We start from the raw sequence: 20000 nt of genomic DNA, 5'->3' as shown, positions 1-20000 counted from the left end.
GAGACTGGCAGATAGTGTTTAATGCTTTCTTGTGATGTAACAAATGATAAACAGATTATTTTGCACACTTATTTGCACATCATCTTAAGTCATTATGCAGTCATTATGTTTGCCTAACCTCCTGTCATAAACGACATTGTAAATTGAACATTTTCATTCAGAGGCATTTTTAATGCTTATTTGGGCATCTGGTCTAAGGACAAATTGAAAAATCAGCACCCATTATATACAGACATACAGTATGAGTTGTTGAAACCAACCGGTATAAAGTGAGCCTCTCCTTGTGGCCAGTATCACCACTGTAGAGCACTTTGAGTTAATGGCAAGGACTATTTGGCAGATACTGTAGATAGGCTACCATAGTTCACAATATATGATCTGTACTGATGAATGTCAAAAGCACAGAAATATTAGTTTGACAGAAAGATACTTTATTCTTGGGACCAGCTTTGCAGCTGTAGGTAATTCAGACGAGGATATGAACGGCATGCTTACTGTGGTCCAGTGTGTGTGTGTGTGTGTGTGTGTGTGTGCATGTGTGTGTGAGAGAGAGAAGATACTACTACTGGCCATGATTTCCCTGTATGCTTGTCCAAACACATAATCAAATACATAGACACACGCAGCACGCACGCACGCACGCACGCACGCACGCACGCACACACGCACGCACGCACACACACTGCTTATAACATTTTATTTACCAGGCCAGGTCTATCTTTAAAGAAAAAAATGATAATAGTATAGTGAATGTGTCTATGTGAGTGTGTGTGTGTGTGTGTGTGTGTGTGTGTGTGTGAGTGTGAGAGAGAGAGAGAGAGAGAGAGAGAGAGAGAGAGAGAGAGAGAGAGAGAGAGAGAGAGAGGGGGGGTGCTTGTATCAGACTAGACTAATCAAACTCCACATTTTGGAAAGAAGTCCTACTTGAGTGACAGCGCGATGGTTCCAGTTCTTCATTTGGCCACAAACAAACACAGGAAGGGGAGGAGCCATGCAAACAGAACAAGTGACATAGAGAAAGAAGAAGAAGAGAAAGAACGCAATGAATGATCAAACGGAAAAAGAATAACAATAAAAACATGACTCAATAAAAACAGAAAAAACACATGGTGACTCAAATTCTAAGTAATAACAAAGATCATTAAGGGCGGAGCAAGATACTTCATGAGAAGCCACTTCCTGGAACCCGAATGGCAAGAGGGCAGAGCAGAGGCAGCAACTGTTCCATTGAAGTCTATGGACATAGATCAGAATTTCAACTATATGCTAAAATCTCCATTCTCTAGAGTTAGGAATGTGAATTTTGGGCACGGTTTCATGACCCTCAACCCCTTCTGACCACTTCAGGTACCTTTTTAGCATTTTTGAGCATTCCCGTCTGGAGAAAATCGACTTTATATCAGGTGTGCCCCTCTTGTTTATTCTGCTTATTGGCCGGTTGCTACGTACGCTCTACCTTGACAACACATTAGCCAGCCAGCTGAACCAAATCCTGATTTGTGCTAACGTCGATCAGATGGCGCTGGGGTAGCTTAATGAGAACAGCGACATATTTCCATTATTCCATTGATGTTTTTATTCAATTCCTTGAATTGTATGCTTTGTGTGTGTTACTTCCATATTAGAACTAATAAATGTAGAGGGCTTGAAAGAGCAGCAAGATTATTTTGGAACATCATCAAGCATTGATAATCGAGTGCTTGATTTTGTACACCTGTGGAAAGGGACCTGATGAAACCCATGAATACGTCTGACACGCAATGACGCGCCTCTTTATGCAGAGGAAGTGATCCCCGTTTTGCGCCCATAGACATGAACTACGACGACGTATCTTGCTACGCCTTAAGGATCTTTGGTAATAACTAAAAAACAAACTAAAACCAAGAAGCTTAAAAGAATAGAAGACTTTAAATAAATGATTGTAAATAAATAAAACAAAACAGAGAAGCAGAAGACAGAGAGCACTGCTGTGAGGTAAATAACAAGCACACACAACAACAACAAAAACAAACAACTCAGTCCAAACAAAACGATGACAGATCACCATCTCAGCAGAGCATTGAGTGGTGAAGATACGTCCCAGAACACATCCCACATGGCGGCGGTGCCGTGCCACACCTCCCAGAGTGAGACGAGACGAGCACACACTGCTCTGTGCTCTCCCACTCACTGTGCACAGACCAACACTCAGGGAACCTGACTACTGTGATCCTATGATCCTGTCTACATGTGTGTGTGTGTGTGTGTGTGTGGGGGGGGGGGGGGTGCGTAGGAGAGGGTGTGTTTGTGTGTGTGCGAGAGAGAACACACCCCATCTGCCCTGTAAGTGTGTGTGTGTGTGTGTGTGTGTGTGTGTGTGTGTGTGTGTGTGTGTGTGCGTAGGAGAGGGTGTGCTTGTGTGTGTGCGAGAGAGAACACACCCCATCTGCCCTGTATGTACTGTATGTGTGTGTGTGTGTGTGTGTGTGTATGTGTGTGTGTGTGTGTGTGTGTGTGTGTGTGTGTGTGTGTGTGTGTGTGTGTGTTTGTGAGTGTGCTCCCTGTGTGCACGTGTCACAGGTCCTTTGTGCAGAAGCTGTCAGTTGTCATGGCGTGTGTGCTCTGCTCAGGAACACTGATGAGCCCTGAGGAGACTTAGCAGCAGAACACCTGTAACATGCACTGAGTGACTGACAAGCTGCAGGAGACAGACAAGCAGACAGCTACTGAGAAGAACAGAGAGAGAGAGAGAGAGAGATGCAGAGATGTAACGAGAGAGAGGGGGTGATGGAGAGAGGGAGAGAGCGAGAGGGAAAGAGAGAGAGAGGAGCGATGGACAGGGTGAGAGAGGGAGAGGGGAAGAGAGAGAGGCAGTAGAGATGGAGAGAGACAGAGGGAGTAATAGAGAAGGTGGGAGATGAAGAGAGGGAGGGGGAGAGAAAGAGATGGAGAGAGAGGGAAAGTGATGGAGAGGAAGATAGAGAGAGATGAAGAGAGAGAGAGAGTGATGGAGTGGGGGAGAGAGAGGTGAAGAGAGAGAAAGAGAGAGAGAGAGAGAGAGCTCAGCCCACCCGCTCAGGCAGGGCGTCTATCAGTAGCTGTGGCCGTGGGCTGCTCTGCAGCAGGGGTTCCCACAGGAGTCTCCTGGAGAGAGCTACGGTACCTGCTGCCTTTCAACTCATCAACAGAATTAGGACTCAGTGATGTTAAATATAATGTGATTGATTGAGATGTTGTACGAGGTGTCTGAATGATGATGAAGTTTGTGACTATACTCACGCACATGATACAATTGACACCAAGAAAAGACACTTGCAATCTGATCATTTTTATGCACAGTAAATGGAATGTTGTGAAATAATTGTTTTTAAATTTCTGTTTCTGTTTAGCGCAAGATTTCTGATTTGAGTTGTCATTGTGTGTGTGTGTGTGTGTGTGTGTACGTGTGTTGTTTATTCCCAGTTCAGTGCCTGCTCATACACCTTTTTGCTCACATTAAGTCATAAATTGATGTTTCTGGGTGGCAGGACAGGCAGTAGCATTTCATGGAAGTGCTTCCTGCGTGCCCACGGACTCGTGAGACCTGCCAAGAGACCTGTACAGGTGCCAGACTCCTCCAGCTCCTCTGAGTCCAATGGGACGAACTATGGCTGACCTCAGAGTGTGAACACGACACGACACAACACAGCACAGCACAGGATACACACACACACACACACACACAACCACACCAAAGAAGCAGAAACCAGCAACACGATTCTGACTCATAAGGAAGAAAATGGCATTTGAGATCTATGACTTATCTCTTCAGGGTAACAATAGCCACTTAGGACACAGTAGCTATTCCTCCCACTCAGTGATGGAGTCAGTCTGTGGCATGCACAGCGGACACTCATCGCCACCAACAACACATTCTCAGGAGCAGTGACTCAGTCAAAAGCCCCATGGCAACCTGCCATTATAAAACAGCACCATCGAGGGCTCCGCTGAGTGGCAGTCGCCATGGTAGCAACCAGCCAGGTGGAAACTAATGAAGTGGAGAAGTGAGTGAAACACTTAGACTGGAGATTTTAACACTAACTCAACACAAATGCTTAGACAAATGCTTTTGAACAATTTATGTATTGGTTTTCAAAGTTTTTTATCCCACAATAATACAGGATATATCTTAACTTTAAGGATTATATCCCACTGGTACAAAATCATAATTACAATCATATATAGACTGGAGATTCTAACGCTAACTCGACACAAACGCTTTTACTTAAAACCCCCCTTAGCTGTTCTAAAATAAGTGCAAACGACAGACTCGAGTGGCTTATTGCTTTTCTAAAACTGCTACTAATGAAAGCACAGCAACAAAAAATGTAACAATGTATTCATAGATAATCATTCCTCCGCCAATAAATATATTTCCTCTATCTGAATGGTTGCCATGAAACATTGAGACGCAGCTACTCTGGCTTTGTGTAAGTTGTGTTAGCGCATTACTATAGAACGAAATGCGGTCAAGGTGTATGTTTGCGTCGGGTTTTACATTGGCATCAAACACGATTCAGCCAATCATTATCAAGGACCGAAACTATCAGTTTTTATCAGTGGAGATTTTAACTCTAACTCAACTCAAACACTTAGACTGGAGATTTTAACACTAATTCAACACAAATTGTCTTGGGATAAAAAAGAAAGTTCACTTGCACTACTCCTCACTGTCTATGAACAAGTGCATCTATCAGCCCTGATCAGGAAATGCCATGAAGGGATACAGTCTAAAGAATGCAAACATCCATGTCCACATATTCACCAAATACTGTGCATTTGAGAAGATACAGAGCAGTTGCTTTGACACAGTAGGCTAAGTGTGGGTTCTGTCAGTAAGAGCTGCAGTCTGAGCAACTTTACAAGAAGGCACATACTCAAGGCGACAGCTCAAAGAATCAAGTTAATCTGCGTCACAATTGGAAGGGTCATTTGCTTATTCAGGAATGTAGCTTTTTTGGTTCTTAATTTTGGTTTTAATTGTTCTTTGTCAGAATCAGCTTTATTGGCCAGGTTGGCGTAAACAAACAAGGAATTTGACTCTAGTCAACTTTGTTCTCAAAGTACAACACTCAAACATAACATAAAGAAAAACAGAACAGTAAGAATAGAATGAAGGGCAGTAGCACAACGCTATGTATAAGAATAAATACAGTATGTACATTTGCTAATAAGTAGACACTATGGGTGGGATAGAGCAATGCAATTGTCCTGAGGGGGAATGTGAAGTGTCTGCTCTCACAATGACAGCTCAGTCTGCTCCTCTCCATCAACATCTACTGTATGTCACGCAAGGATGGTGCTGCACTTCTTAGGCTTGACATCAAAATGTCCATTACATGTGCTCTTGGGTGCAGGGGTCCACAGACTGATAGCAAACATCTGATGCGTGAAGCAGGTAATGGTTTGATTTAATCAGGTATTTATGAGCTAATTAATTTATTGAGATGCTTGTTTGTTTATGATGATGACTGTGTTAACCTCCTCCACAGATCACAGCTTCAGTCAATTTCACCTGATTAATGTCAAGCAGTGCATATTTGAAATTGATTCAGGTGTAAGAACCCTTGCAATCTAATGTGCTTCCTATATAAACTTGGAATCCCTCTAGCATCTATGCTATTCAATAGTAGATAAGAATACAGTTTTAACACCTTTGTGACATACCTGGAAGTCGCTTACACCATGCATAGGGTATACGGACACCACAGACAGAGGACAGGGTGATCACCCTTGAAGGTTTAAAGCATTGCAGTGTTGTTCTGAAATAACAGCTTCATGCTCATATTGATGTGACTGACTAACAATTCACAGATTGGAGTATCTAGACAAAATGGGTAAATTAAATTGTCTGACTTTAACAGCTGACTTCTACACATTCCTTTTCACTGATCGCAAACTCTAAGAGGCTTTAAATCAAACCTAACCGAGCTAAATGAAGGAGGCAAGTTGAGCTTAATACACACATGTTCACACTGACTCAGCCTGTCAGTGGCAATGTACAGAGTCTGGAGCGTACCATGCCTTTTGCACGGGTGGGGAATTCAGTATCAGAAGTGAGTCTCACACAGCATAGCCCTGCTTTAAAGCAACACTAAGCAACACATTTTGCACCTTAAAATGTTTCCGATATCATTTCAGTGGTTCATCAACTCATAACAGGGTGAAAGGCACTTCTGCATTCACTTCACGACCCTCTATCGGCTATAACCGCACTGTGTAAATTTACCAGATCGGGTAGGATCTGTAGCTCGATGGGATGAGACATAAGAAACTACAAATTTGACTTGCTCCGATGTCGCAATACATCATACTTTGAAAATCCTACACTCTACCTTACCTGTGGACACAATTATTATGACCGCCGCTAGCGTAGCTAGCGAAGCGGTCATATAGTTGTTGTCAAAGTTTTTTTTTTTTATTTTTTTATTTTTTTTTTAATTCTTTTTTTCCCGTCATTTTTCGTCAACGATTCCCGGGGCACCGTAACACCGGAGCGCATGAAACTTGGTGGGCATGTAGCCCCGGTAGAGTTCTATGGAAAATTTTCGTTTCGTCCCCGGGGGTCACTCCACCCCCGCGCTGCCCCCGCCCGAAGCCCAAAAATGACAGTTTTTCCTACATAACTACCTGAACCGTGGCACCGAGGATGACAAAATGTTTATGGTATGTTGTTCTCTAGAGCTTGCATCAACTTAGCTTATAACCAGTCATTTGTGATTTGCCCCCCCATCGTAAAAATTGAAAATGCAATGTAATATTGCTTTAATTGCCCCTATCTTCAGATGAGATGTTATGAACTGCACCAAATTTCATGTGTATGATTAACCTGACACCCTCTGGGAGTATGCCAAGTTTTGTGGAATTTCATCCATGGGGGGCTATAAAATAAATGGATTTATGTGTACATTCAGGACTGTATACCCATCGGCCAGTAGATGGTGGTATTATCTGGAGTCTAAATCCCCCCCTGGGGATTTCAAAAACTGTTCCAAACATCTCAATCTCTGCTAGTTTTTGTCCTAGAAACATGTAAGTGACACCATTAGAAACCTTTAATCAACTAGTTTCCAAATATGTTTTAAAAGAGAATGGTTGCTCTGGGTGCAACAAACATGCAGGAACACACACACACACACACACACACACACACACACACACACATAAATACACACACACACACGCATACCTACACACACACGCACCACTACATACACACATGTACATAAAACATTATACAAACACATGCACAAACACGCCCACACGCATGCACACATACACCCTTACACACACACACACACACACACACACCTACACACACACACACACACACACACATGCACACACACATCTTTGAGTACATTTTGTGAGACCACCGGGGCTGAGAAGTGAGTGTGTGTGTGATGTACTATAGTGTGTGGGTGCGTTTCTGTGTGCCCATCTGTGTGTTTGCATGTGTGTATATGTGTGTATGTGCATGTTCTGTGTGTGTTCTCTTTCTTTCTCTCTCTCTCTCTCTCTCTCTCTCTCTCTGTGTCTGTGTTATCTGTGTGTATTCTGTGTGTGTTCTCTCTTTCTCTCTCTCTCTCTCTGGGTGTGCCTGTGTGTGTGTGTGTGTGTGTGTGTGTGTGTGTGTGTGTGTGTGTGTGTGTGTGTGTGTGTGTGTGTGTGTGTGTGTGCCTGTGTATGTGTGTTTGTGTGTGTGTGTGTGTGTGTGTGTGCACACGCGCGCATGTGAGTGTGTGTGTGTGTGTGTGTGTGTGTGTTATCTGATATTGGAGTGACAGTGACGGCAGAGAACACAGTGAACATATACTCAGAGACACATTAAACACACACACAAGTAGACACACACTCACACTAGACAGAGAAGCACTCATACACAAAAGCAAGCGCACACATGCACACACTCATTTACATACATAAAAGTTGCAGTAGCGATGGAGTAGGCGATGGAAACACAAGCGTGATTGATATTTGCGGAGAGAATGTGCAGGACTGAGCGGCGGTCATATTGTGTATCGCTTTGCGGTACATCTAGTTTGAAAAGCCAGTGCTGGATAAACAACAACAGAGGAAAAGTGCTTTAGTGTTTCTTTAAAGCAACACATGCAGCCATAAGGCACTTTTTATGTATGTTTTTATAGTCAATAAATAAATGTGGTATTTTTATTTCCCAAGTCATTAGAATTTACTGTATAGAGTCGTGTGAAGGACAGGGAAAGAACACATCTGTCATGTCCACCTGCTGGCCAGGCTTAGCTCTCAGTTCCAGGAAAAAGGTCAGAAAAACTGGCAAGGTACTGGCATCAGGAACTTTATCGCCGAAAGGCACCAGGAAACAGGCTGGCAAGCTGTCATCGGAGCCAGTGTCTGTGCCAGCGCAGCTTTGGTTGGTGTTTGGATGCCATGTGGAAAGAGGTCTCACAAGTTTTAGATCAAAACTCCACACAGCTGCTTGGGTATCCAACCGTTAGAGGCTCCAATCCACACGAGTCTCTAAGCAGGGGAGCTCTTAAGCATTTTGGCTGGAGTAGAAGTAGCTTAGCCAGATTTGGGTAGAAAAATCACAGACACACACTCATACACACACACGCACACGCACACAATCACTCACAGGCCCAGGGTAGATCAAATCATTACTTTCAGTCCTAGGTTGTGAGATATATTGACACCTCAATGATACCCTAACTAGCATGTCTATTCTTACTATTGCTCCACTAAATGGTTCTTGATCACACCACACTGATCACATCATCCTTCATCATCCCTTCCATCATGATTCAACTCAATCAGAACTATATTAGCTGTCAAATCACCTAAATTGCCAAGTTAAATGTATTCTCCACCTACCTTATATCTTACAACCATTTCAAGATGTCAACACCTCTCATATAATACATGGACACGAAGCTAGCACACTACATTTAAGTTATACACACTCTCTGTCTCTGGAAAAGAAAAGGAACAGAAAGTGACCGGTATTTAGCACAGAATTTTATCCAAAGTGACACAGACTTGAAATGGTGGGTTCGGGTCTCAAACCCAGACGGACATCAACCCATCCACTGCTACCCCCACACCTCTTCAATATCATCCTGTTTCAACTATTTCCGTTGGTCTCTGTACAAACACTGTAGTGTGGTGAACACGACCACGACAGACACACAAACAGATAACGTTGTTAGTGTGCTGTGTGTATTACGCAAACAGGTAACATTGTTAGTGTGTGTTGTGTGTATTAGGCAAACAGGTAACGTTGTTAGTGTGTTGTGTATTATGGCCGGCTGCTCCAGCAGCAAACAGGTAGCGTTGTTAGTGTGTTGTGTGTGTATTATGCCCTACTGCAGCCCTCAGCAGCTTGCCAACACCCCACATCTGTGATTATGTTATGCAGCAGTGTTGGAGTCACACAGCTACCTGACGCACGACACACACACACATCCATATTACAGATACATTCATACACTCCTCACAATCACACACAGTGATCCCCACTGATCCTCAGAACATCAGATGCAACACACACAGGCACCCCCACCCACACACCCACTCACAGAAACACACACACCACACACAAACACACACACACACACACACACACACACACACACACACACACACACACATGCACGCACATGCACACACAGACACAGACACACAGACACACAGACACACAGACACACAGACACACACACACACACACACACACACACACACACACACACACACACACACACACACACAGACACACACAGCTCCCCTCTGCCCTGTGCTACTCCGCTGGGCTGGGTTCAAAGCCAATAAGGCAGCCTGTGCTCAGCCCTGATAGAGCCATGGACCTAATCAAAGGAAATTAGTGCTGACAACTCCACTGAGAAGCCAGCCGCCCAGGGGCCACATGAAAGCTGGGTGGGCCTGTCTCTGTGTGTCTGTGTGTGTGTGTGTGTGTGTGTGTGTGTGTGCGCATGTGTTTGTGTGTGTGTGTGTGTGTGTGTGTGTGTGTGTGTGTGTGTGTGTGTGTGTGTGTGCATGTGTTTGTGTGTTTGTTTTGGGCGTCTGTGTCTCTGTGTTTGTGTGTGTATGGGCTTGCAAGTGAGTGTACACAATATAGTGAGACAACATAGTGTCCCTGTTTGTTTTGATGTACATTTGCATCAGTATATATATACAATACAGTATGTAGTATACAGTATATATATATGCATCAGGTGCTTTCTCTCTCTCTCTCTCTCTCTCTCTCTCTCTCTCTATATATATATATATATATATATATACTCTATATTTATATCAAAGAGAAAAATGACAGCTGATACAGAAGGGCGTGTAAATGAGCATACCTCTGAAGTATACGCGTCTTTGAATTATTTACTAGATTAGTCTATGATCATCCCCGTGGACAGTTTCTATTCCAAATCCTGTCAAAAGCACCCTGCTCGTTCACATGTTTCACTGAGGATATGAATCAAGCGTGAAATTAAAATCCAGTTGCGAAGTTAAAATACTGTGTGCGTGTGTGTGTGTGTGCTTATCTACAGAGTGTGTGATCACATCCATGCACATAAATGTCTATGTACTGTGTGTGTGTGTGTGTGTGTGTGTGTGTGTGTGTGTGTGTGTGTGTGTGTGTGTGTGTGTGTGTGTGTGTGTGTGTGTGTGTTCACATCCATGCACAAAGGTCTATGTACTGTGTGCTTTTTTCACCGTGTGTGTGAAATGTGGCTACTGATAGACAGGACAAATGCCAGTGTCCCTCCGGACCGACTTTGCCCTCTGTCTTGATCTGCAGACGGGCGCGCAGACACCAGAGCTATCCTGGCATTTTTCACAGCCCAATTTTCCTCCCTGGCATTGATCGGCGGCCGCACGAAATGCAGGCGGGCAGCTTTGCTTAAGTCATTAGGCTGGAAGAGATTGATTGTGATGGAAACTTTAGAAGAGTTCGGCCTCAGCTGAAACCAGCTGGCTGTGCTGCTGACTATCGATTGCAGACAAATCTATACGTCTCACATTCAACCATTTCACACATACACACACACACACACACACACACACACACACACACACACACACACACACACACACACACACACACACACACACACACACACACACACACACACACACACACACACTAATGCATACAGTATGCACACACAAAGGCAGACCCTCATGGTACTGATAGTCAGTTGGAGAAAGAGAGAGGGGGGTGCAAGCCAAACGTCTTCTTGCAAGAGCCAAGATTGTAATAGAAACACTCTTAATTTCTGATTTTCACAATTGTATCATTATTCACATACCCCTGTTATTCATTGCGTTAACAACACTTTTTAAGTAAATTGTTCCGTTTTGGTCTTCAGCCACGACTAAAGGTCAAAACCTCAATAATCTTACAAATGATCACAATAGCAAATTGATTCATATTAAAATATAATGAAATAAAGATTAAATCTACTCATTAAGAACTGTTGATAACATTATTCGACCACTAAAGTGAAAACAATTAGCTGCCTAATTGCGTTTTTCACACACACCCAAGTGGACACTGCCCAGATGAATGGCTGTTCGATACAAGCCCACAGAGCCACATGTTAGAGAGATAAAGCGTGCTTGCTGTGTGTCAGCCTGGTGTGGGATTGTGGGATTTCCCTGGTGGGTCGATGTGTGCATTATACTCTCACCGATTTACTTCTTTGTCTTCACCGTCTCAGCCTCTGCAGTCCAGCGCATGATCTATTCTACTGGACTATGGCCAAGAACCTTAACCCACACCGTTTTTGAACATTCTAACAAAAGATTCCATTCAGTAACAATTCAAGATCCTTGATTACCAGCTCTGCTTTTAACCCTCTCTGAATCAAGGGTCTAATGAACTCAGATATTCCAGAACGTTCACTTTCCAAAATTCCAGTCACATCGTCACAGCATGACCAGATAAGTCTACAGAAGGAAAACAGATGATGTCTTGCTCAGACACGGATATCCTGCATCTCCACCTGAGGGTTCATTTCATGGTCCTGTGCTGTGTCTCCCATTTTGACAGCATGGTGATGGGCATTATTGTTTTGCTGCCCTTGTGTATGCTCCCACATGTGTCCTTGTACAGTAATCATCAACACCCGCTGGATCAATGGCAACATAGCAATGATAAAGAATCATGTCAATGATGGAAGAGCTGCTGTGACATTTGACCCTGCAGAAGGATCCAATCGGAGCACAAACAGCTGGGGACCTTCAGAGGAGAAATAAGAGGCAGGTCGATCACAGAAACATGTCCTCTGTGCACACTCATTGTTGTCCTTTTCACTTTTAGGGCTCTAGCTGTGCGCCTCCCTTATCAAAAAGTTCCAATAGCAACAATTCTATAGGATTTAAGAAACCTATATTAACAAAAAGAAAGAAAAAATCCAAACCCTAATTGGAATCCTATAGGACTTGTTGATAAGGGCTGTTGTCACAGTGTGGTGTCTGCAGTCTGTGAGCCTGTTAGTGCTCGCTTTGGATTCAAATGAGAGTCCTGAGTGTGATTCAAATTAGGGCCCCTGTACCATCAGACCACTTCTAAATGATACCCGCTAATTCAGTGCAGCTTGAGTAAGTGTCACAGAGGCTACACCATATTATGCTCTTTTATTTAGGCCCTTCACAACCTTAAACAACAGCCATGGGATGAGAGGCAGAGCTGTCAATCCCTTTTAATTGAATCAGCAGCACCGATTCCTACTGGGCACACTTAATTTACTCAAGGCCCTTTTAGGCGCGTTAGCATCGCTAACCCTAACTCCTCCTGTGGGAGCCTATTCGATACAGTGCAGTGGCTGAGGAAGTAACAGGCTAAAGCTGTTAGCATCTCCCCCAGAGAGCCCTGAAGTGAATTGTGGCCACTAGGCTGGCAGAAGGAGGAGGCTGCTGAGGGGAGAATCTGCGCAGTGCTAGGCTAGGCTAGGCTAGGCTAGGCTGGCTTCCATCGTCATCTTCTCCTCAGGGAGCTCATTTAAACGGGAGTTGTCCCAAATCCCTACACACACAATTAGACCAGATGTCTTCAAAAAGCATTGGAATAGAACGCTGGCAACCTTCTGAAACAAGTGTGTGTGTGTGTGTGTGTGTGTGTGTGTGTGTGTGTGTGTGTGTGTGTGTGTGTGTTTGTGTGTCAGTGGAGAGGTGGTAGTAGGGTGGAGGGGGTAGGGGCACTGAATCCTTCTCCTCCTTCTCTTCCTGCTGTTTTCCACCATCTTAACCTCTTTCCCTTCCTTGCATTGTCCCTAAACTCAGAGTTGGCCACTGTACTTAAAAGCACAGTTCTATGCAACTATATGGGAGGGGCACAGATCTTATCAAATACACTCACACACACCCACCCACACACACATACACACAGTGTAATCTATATACTAGCACATAAACATATTTGGATGTAGTCCAATGGTAGACTTCAGCGTAGGATTCAGCAGTGCTGTTTGTCTCCCAGGATCATGATAGATCGTGGTGTCTGTGTCCTATCTAAGAGGCTCCATCTAAAAGCAAGAAAGCCACATGGACAAAGGGAGCGATTAACCCCACAGACCCACAGGCTGCTGCACCACACCACTATAACTGCTGCTACTGCACTGCACAGAAAGGGCAGCCAGCATGGCTCCTTATTACTGAGGAGAGACAGGGAGGGAAGGGGGGGTTATGGGAAAGTCGGTGAGAAAGAGATATTTTTTGAGAGAGCGCAAAAGAGAATCTGTGAGAAAATGAGTGAGGGAGAGTGAAAGCAAGAAAGTAAGTGAGAAAGTGTGTGTGTGTGTGTGTGTGTGTGTGTGTGTGTGTGTGTGTGTGTGTGTGTGTGTGTGTGTGTGTGTGTGTGTGTGTGTGTTTCCACCTGTGAGCAGAGCAGCTCTTGGCTTGGCTCGGCTTCTCTCTCAGGTGGAGGGGATGTAACTGTGTGGGGATCAAAGGCTATAGCCAAAGCCCCTTCTCGCCTCTGACTCACTCACTCACACTCACACACACACACACACACACACACACACACACACACACACACACACACACACACACACACACACACACACACACACACACACACACAGGTGTATGCACACAAAGCTTCACACACATACAGCTACACATATGCATAATACTACACACACCCATACACAGGTGCACCCACCCACACAGACACACACACACACACACAGGTGTATGCACACAAAGCTTCACACACACATACAGCTACACATATGCATAATACTACCCAAACACAGGTGCACCCACCCTCACACACACACACACACACACACACACACACACACACACACAGGTGTATGCACACAAAGGTTCACTCACATACAGCTACACATATGCATAATACTACACATCCATACACAGGTACACCCACACACACCCACACACACACACACACACACACACACACACACACACACACACACACACACTCACTCACAGGTGTATGCACACAAAGGTTCACTCACATACAGCTACACATATGCATAATACTACACATCCATACACAGGTACACCCACACACACCCACACACACACACACACACACACACACACACACACACACACACACACACACACACACACACACACACACACACACACACACACACACACAGAAAGAGAGAGCTGCGTATAGACCTTTTACACATAGACCTTCCTGATGTAAAAAAGGAACTCTGATGACTTCATGTTGCAGACATCAGTATAAGAGCCCCCATTCACTCACACACACACACACATGCACACACACACACACACACACACATGGCAGACATCAGTATAGCAGCCCCATTCACTGATCCCCTTCAAGGCTGGGCTTAAGCGGCACCATTGAGACTCGTGAGACATCCACAGCCTCACATTCTGAGCAGAAATGACAGGAAGATCGGGAAGAAGACAGAGTGTGGCTCTGGAGTAGGCCGCTCTTGATCAAGATGACTTAAGCGCTTACACTCAAGGTCACTCTCGGGCGGAGGTAGCATGACCGCTAAAGAGCTGAGCTGGCATGTAGTGGCCAGAGAAGATGTGGGTTCAATGGCCTGCTGCACCTCCGTGCCCTTGAGCAAGGCACATAACCCCACATTGCTCTTAGGTGACTGGCCCTTGCAGTAGTTGACATAAGTAAGTAGTCGCTTTGTATAAAAACATCAGCCAAAGAGAAAGTATAATGAGCTTGTAACCGGAGGGTTGCCGGTTCGATCCCCGAACAGTCCACGGCTGAAGTGCCCTTGAGCAAGGCACCTAACCCTTCACTGCTCCCCGAGCGCCGCTGTATGAAGGCAGCTCACTGCTCCGGGTTAGTGTGTGTTCACTGGGTGCCTCTCATTTGTCTTTTATACATCCTCCCTTCTTTCCTCGGTCCTCGTCATCCCTGATCTACATAAAGAATGATGGGGCGGCAACAATGGGATAGTCTATCCAGTGTTAGTTATAGATCAGTGGGAATGAGCCTGGGGGACCGAGCATCGAGGATTGAGGAGAGAAGTTGAGACTAATTCACTAGTTCACTAATTCACAGATGGGATAAATGCAGAGACCAAATTCCTTGTATACGCAAGTATACATGGCCAATAAGCCTGATTTGATTTGATTTGATTTGGTTTGACTCGCATATGAACTTAAGTGACATCCCCTTCTTAATCCATAGGGTGTAATATGACGTTGGTCTGGTCCACCCGTTGCCTGCACAGAGACCTGACCTCAACACAATAGAGCACCTTTGAGATGTATCAGAGCGGAGACTGAGAGCCAGTCTACTCGTCCAACGTCAGTGTGTGCCTGAAAGACTGGTCAAAAATTCCCATAAACATATTACTAAACCTTGTGGAAAGCCTTCCCAGAGGTTTAAGCTGTTATAGCTGCAAATAGTGGACCGACGTTATATGAAACAATGTTGATTAAGAATGGGATGTCACTTAAGTTCATGCGGGGCAGGTGACCCAACACTTTTGGCCATATAGTGTAGGCCTCAATGAGCAATGAGCAGCAATCCAACCAGTTTGACTCTTACACTGATGACACACTCGCAGCGTTAGGCAGGGTGCTCTTGGATAACCTGCTGTGGGGTGAACAAGAGCATCTCCACCATAAGTCACCAGGTGACAAACATGGAGCGCTCTGTTCCTCGTTAATCTACTTATGCTGCGCACACAGACACAGCTCTTCCCTCCCTGTCGCTCGGAGAGAGTGAGCAAGTGTGTGTGTGTGTGTGTGTGTGTGTGTGTTTAAGCAGGGAGAGAAAGACGGAGAGAAAGAGGTGTTAAATAGTTTCCAGTGTTGCTTCAGTGAACTAAGAATCTCTTTCCATTGGCTCTGAAAACAGTAATATTTACTGCCAGTTTATCGCTAAGGCTCACAGAAATATGCCTGTGCTCTATACAGCTGGAGAAAGTGTGGGTGTGTGTGTGTGTGTGAGAGAGAGACAGACAGAGAGCGAGAGAGAGAAGAAAAGGAGAGATAGAAAGAGAAAGATGAGAGAGAGAAAGGGAGATTGAGAAAGAAACAGAGAGAGATTGAGAGAGAAACATAGAGAGAAAGAGAGAGAGAGAGAGACCTTGTTCGTTTGAAAATGAGTCGTGCTTTGCTGAGCAGTTGTAAACTCCTGGGTCTATTTCAGAGTTAGAAAATGAAGGGCCCTTTTAAACCCTCCATTAATCAATAATGTAAAAAAGAGATTTATGGCCTGCCAAACCAAGCCTGACATCAAGTAATATGCACTCTTACCAAATGGTGTGTGTGTGTTTGTGTGTGTGTGTGTGTGTGTGTGTGTGTGTGTGTGTGTGTGTGTGTGTGTGTGTGTGTGTGTGTGTGTGTGTGTGTGTGTGTGTGTGTCTGTGTGTGTGTGTCTGTGTGTGGGATGCATAGAGAGAGTAAAGACCTGAGACAGGTTAAGTTACACTGAGTAAAAAATGACATGCTTTTGTCCTTTTGATCCCACCAGGTCATGAGTCACTTCTATACCCATCTAACCACACACTTCACATCTGTCTCTCTCCCTCCCTACAACACACACATACACACAAACACACATACACACACACACACACACACACATACACACACACACACACACACACACACACACACACACACACATACACACACAAACACACACACACGCACACACACAAAAACAATCGCCACTGACCTCGTCCACATTCTCGAAGGCGTTGATGACGTCGTAGGGGAGACACGAGAGCAGGTCGATGACGAACCAGGTCTTCAGGTAGTTCATGCGGATGAGCTTGGGGTCGGAGATGACCTCTCCTGCCGGACCCACGAACGTGGTGTGGAAGTTCAGCACGATGTCCACCAGGAAGATGACGTCCACTATGCTGTCCACCACCAGCCAGGTGACGTTGTTCTGCTTGGTCTTGAAGGAGACGTTGTAGGGCACCATGATGGCCGTGTAGAAGGTGAGGATGAGGATGACCCAGTCCCACGTGGTCTTGAAGGCACAGTAGTGCAGGATGATGTGCGGCGGCGTCTTGGGCGTCTCCTGCTTGTACTGGGGCAAGATGTCCGAACCCAGCTGCAGCACCTGCACACCACACAAGGAGGGAGAGAGAGGGGGAGAGAGGGAGAGAGGGGGAGGGAGAGACAGAGACAGACAGACAGAGAGAGAGAGGGGGAGAGAGGGAGAGAGAAAATGTGTGTTTTGAATACCCAAGGGGGAACACTAAAAAGATTGTCCCCCTTCCACTCATATGCTAGCATACACACACACACACACACACACACACACACACACACACACACACACACACACGTGCTGTGTTAGTGGAGGAGGGACAGAGGGGGTCTGACAGGAGTATTTATCAGTGTGATCACTCATCTTATCTATGTGTGTAAATACAGTATGTGTATGTCTGTCTGTTTGTATGTCTGTGTCTGTGTGTGTGTGTGTGTGTGTGCGTCTGAGAGTATGTGTTGGGTGGTGTCTGTCTGAGTATATGTCTGTGTGAGTCCGGTGTGTGTGCACACACATATAGAGCAGCTACTATTTGGCAGTGTTCTTGGCTCATTTATCCTCCTCTGTGCGTGTGTGTGTGTGTGTGTGTGTGTGTGTGTGTGTGTGTGTGTGCGTGTGTGTGTGTGTGTGTGCGTGTGCGTGTGTGTGTGCCAGCGTGGCTCCATCTCTGAGCCCTGCTGTGGCGATTAGCCGCGTCTGTCTCTCAGCACGCCTCCACTCACTGATCACTAAATCTTGTGGAGCAACGTCAGCAGGGTGGCATTACACACACTCCTGCACTCATATAGATCTCTCTCTCCCCCTCCTCACAAATACACACACATATGCACGCACGCACGCACTCACACACACACACACACACACACACACACACACACACGCCGCACACACACACGCGCATACACACACACACACACACACACACACACATTTAAATGTTCAAAGGAAACTTGTTATCCACCAACGTTTGCCTCTGTTTGAATAATCTGAATGTACATTTGTCGGCCAGGGTCACATTGACCTATGACCTTTGAGATCCAAGCATCTCATGGTTTGACCAAATTGATGGGTAGAGTGAATGTGTGTGTGTGTGGGTGTGTGTGTCTGTCTGTGTGTGTGCACGTGTGTGTGTGTGTTTACACCACTTACAAGGACAAACAAGAAGCCGTATTAGGCACATAAATTGATATGAATACAAAGTGAAATATTGATATTGATATACATATATTGATTGTGAATACAATCAATGTATCAAGTCATGTGCAGGCAGACACAAATGTACACCGACCAAGACACAAACACAGTCACACAAAGGCATACTGATGCTAGGGATGTTTCTGAATCTGAATATGGTATTCTAAATACACACATAATGACTGAAACAGCAAAAACTTCAGAATGTTGTGAAAATTCATTGCAATTCAGACAGCAATGAATTCCAATTGTAATATGATGACAACGTCATTTAGACCAAAATCCTTGTCAAGTTCTCTACATTACCTTGCTGCCAAAGAATGAAGCATGATCACCCAAGTATCAAAATGTTGCTGCATCAAGTCGCTTAACTTTAAAGCAGGAGATAACGACACTTCACCTTATCATCCATCTTATTCATACATTCCCTGGATCTGCAACAATTAATATCTTCATCTATTAAGGCACTCTAAGTGATGCTGGGTACCATCACTTCTGTTGACATTCAAACAAAACAGAGAGCTAGCTCGCTACACCCTCCCCCTCCCTCCTGTGCAATTGAAACTCTCCTAAACGCGCATCTCGTCAGTGATTGGCTGGAACAGTCTGTTATGTTTTTATGGCCCTGGTTGGCCCAGGTTGTTGCCATTTTTGGAGCCTGGTCTGTCCTCAGAGACTGTGTATTTTACACTGTATTCAGAGTACAGGCAGCTAGCCCATGGTGAGGTGATGTTAGCTGTAACTAAGTGACAGAAAATGTTTTAGCCTAAAAAATATGTGACATCGCTTAAAGCACCTTTAACATTTTGGCATTTGGAGAAGATTGCCATAATTCTTTCACTGAATGTTGCCATTTACTTTCACTTCACGCCTACCTCATAGCGTGGCAGGAAATTTCAGCTGTGTTTTCATAGCTTTCTGCCAACTAAACTTAGAACTATTTTACATACTAAGCTTATTATTTATATCCCATCATTGATTAACAGAAATGACCATATGTCAAAGCTATGTCAGTCTCAAGCGCCTAGAGCAACCGGCTATCATCATGCATGTATGCAGATGCATTATGGAATGTTCTTAAATCCATGCATGTCCATGAAGGCTACTGAACGTCATGTCAGATAAATTGTTTGCTCCCATATTTAGGCTAGATGTTATGATAAAATGTATCCAAAGCATTCGTCTCCTCCTTTACTCAGATGGACCAAAGAATGGCCTAGGCCCCTAGGCTTGTTGAGGAGGGAATTCCCTTTCCAATCCAATTCAAATGTAATACACTTTACAAAACTGCTCATCATGCAGC

At 44.7% G+C, this 20000-nt stretch overlaps 1 protein-coding gene across 1 annotated transcript in view; it reads right to left on the bottom strand.

Moving 5' to 3' along the window:
• Nucleotides 1–20000, bottom strand: part of kcnh1a (potassium voltage-gated channel, subfamily H (eag-related), member 1a) — a 91365-nt gene that overhangs the window by 60403 nt on the left and 10962 nt on the right. The window contains exon 6 of the mRNA XM_062519198.1: nucleotides 17180–17572. Coding sequence (XP_062375182.1) covers nucleotides 17180–17572 — 393 coding nt within the window. The remainder of the gene's footprint in view (nucleotides 1–17179; nucleotides 17573–20000) is intronic.

The sequence above is a fragment of the Sardina pilchardus genome, chromosome 18, assembly GCF_963854185.1.
Source record: "Sardina pilchardus chromosome 18, fSarPil1.1, whole genome shotgun sequence".
Lineage (NCBI taxonomy): Eukaryota > Metazoa > Chordata > Actinopteri > Clupeiformes > Clupeidae > Sardina > Sardina pilchardus.
This window is presented reverse-complemented; position numbering and strand designations above follow the sequence as displayed.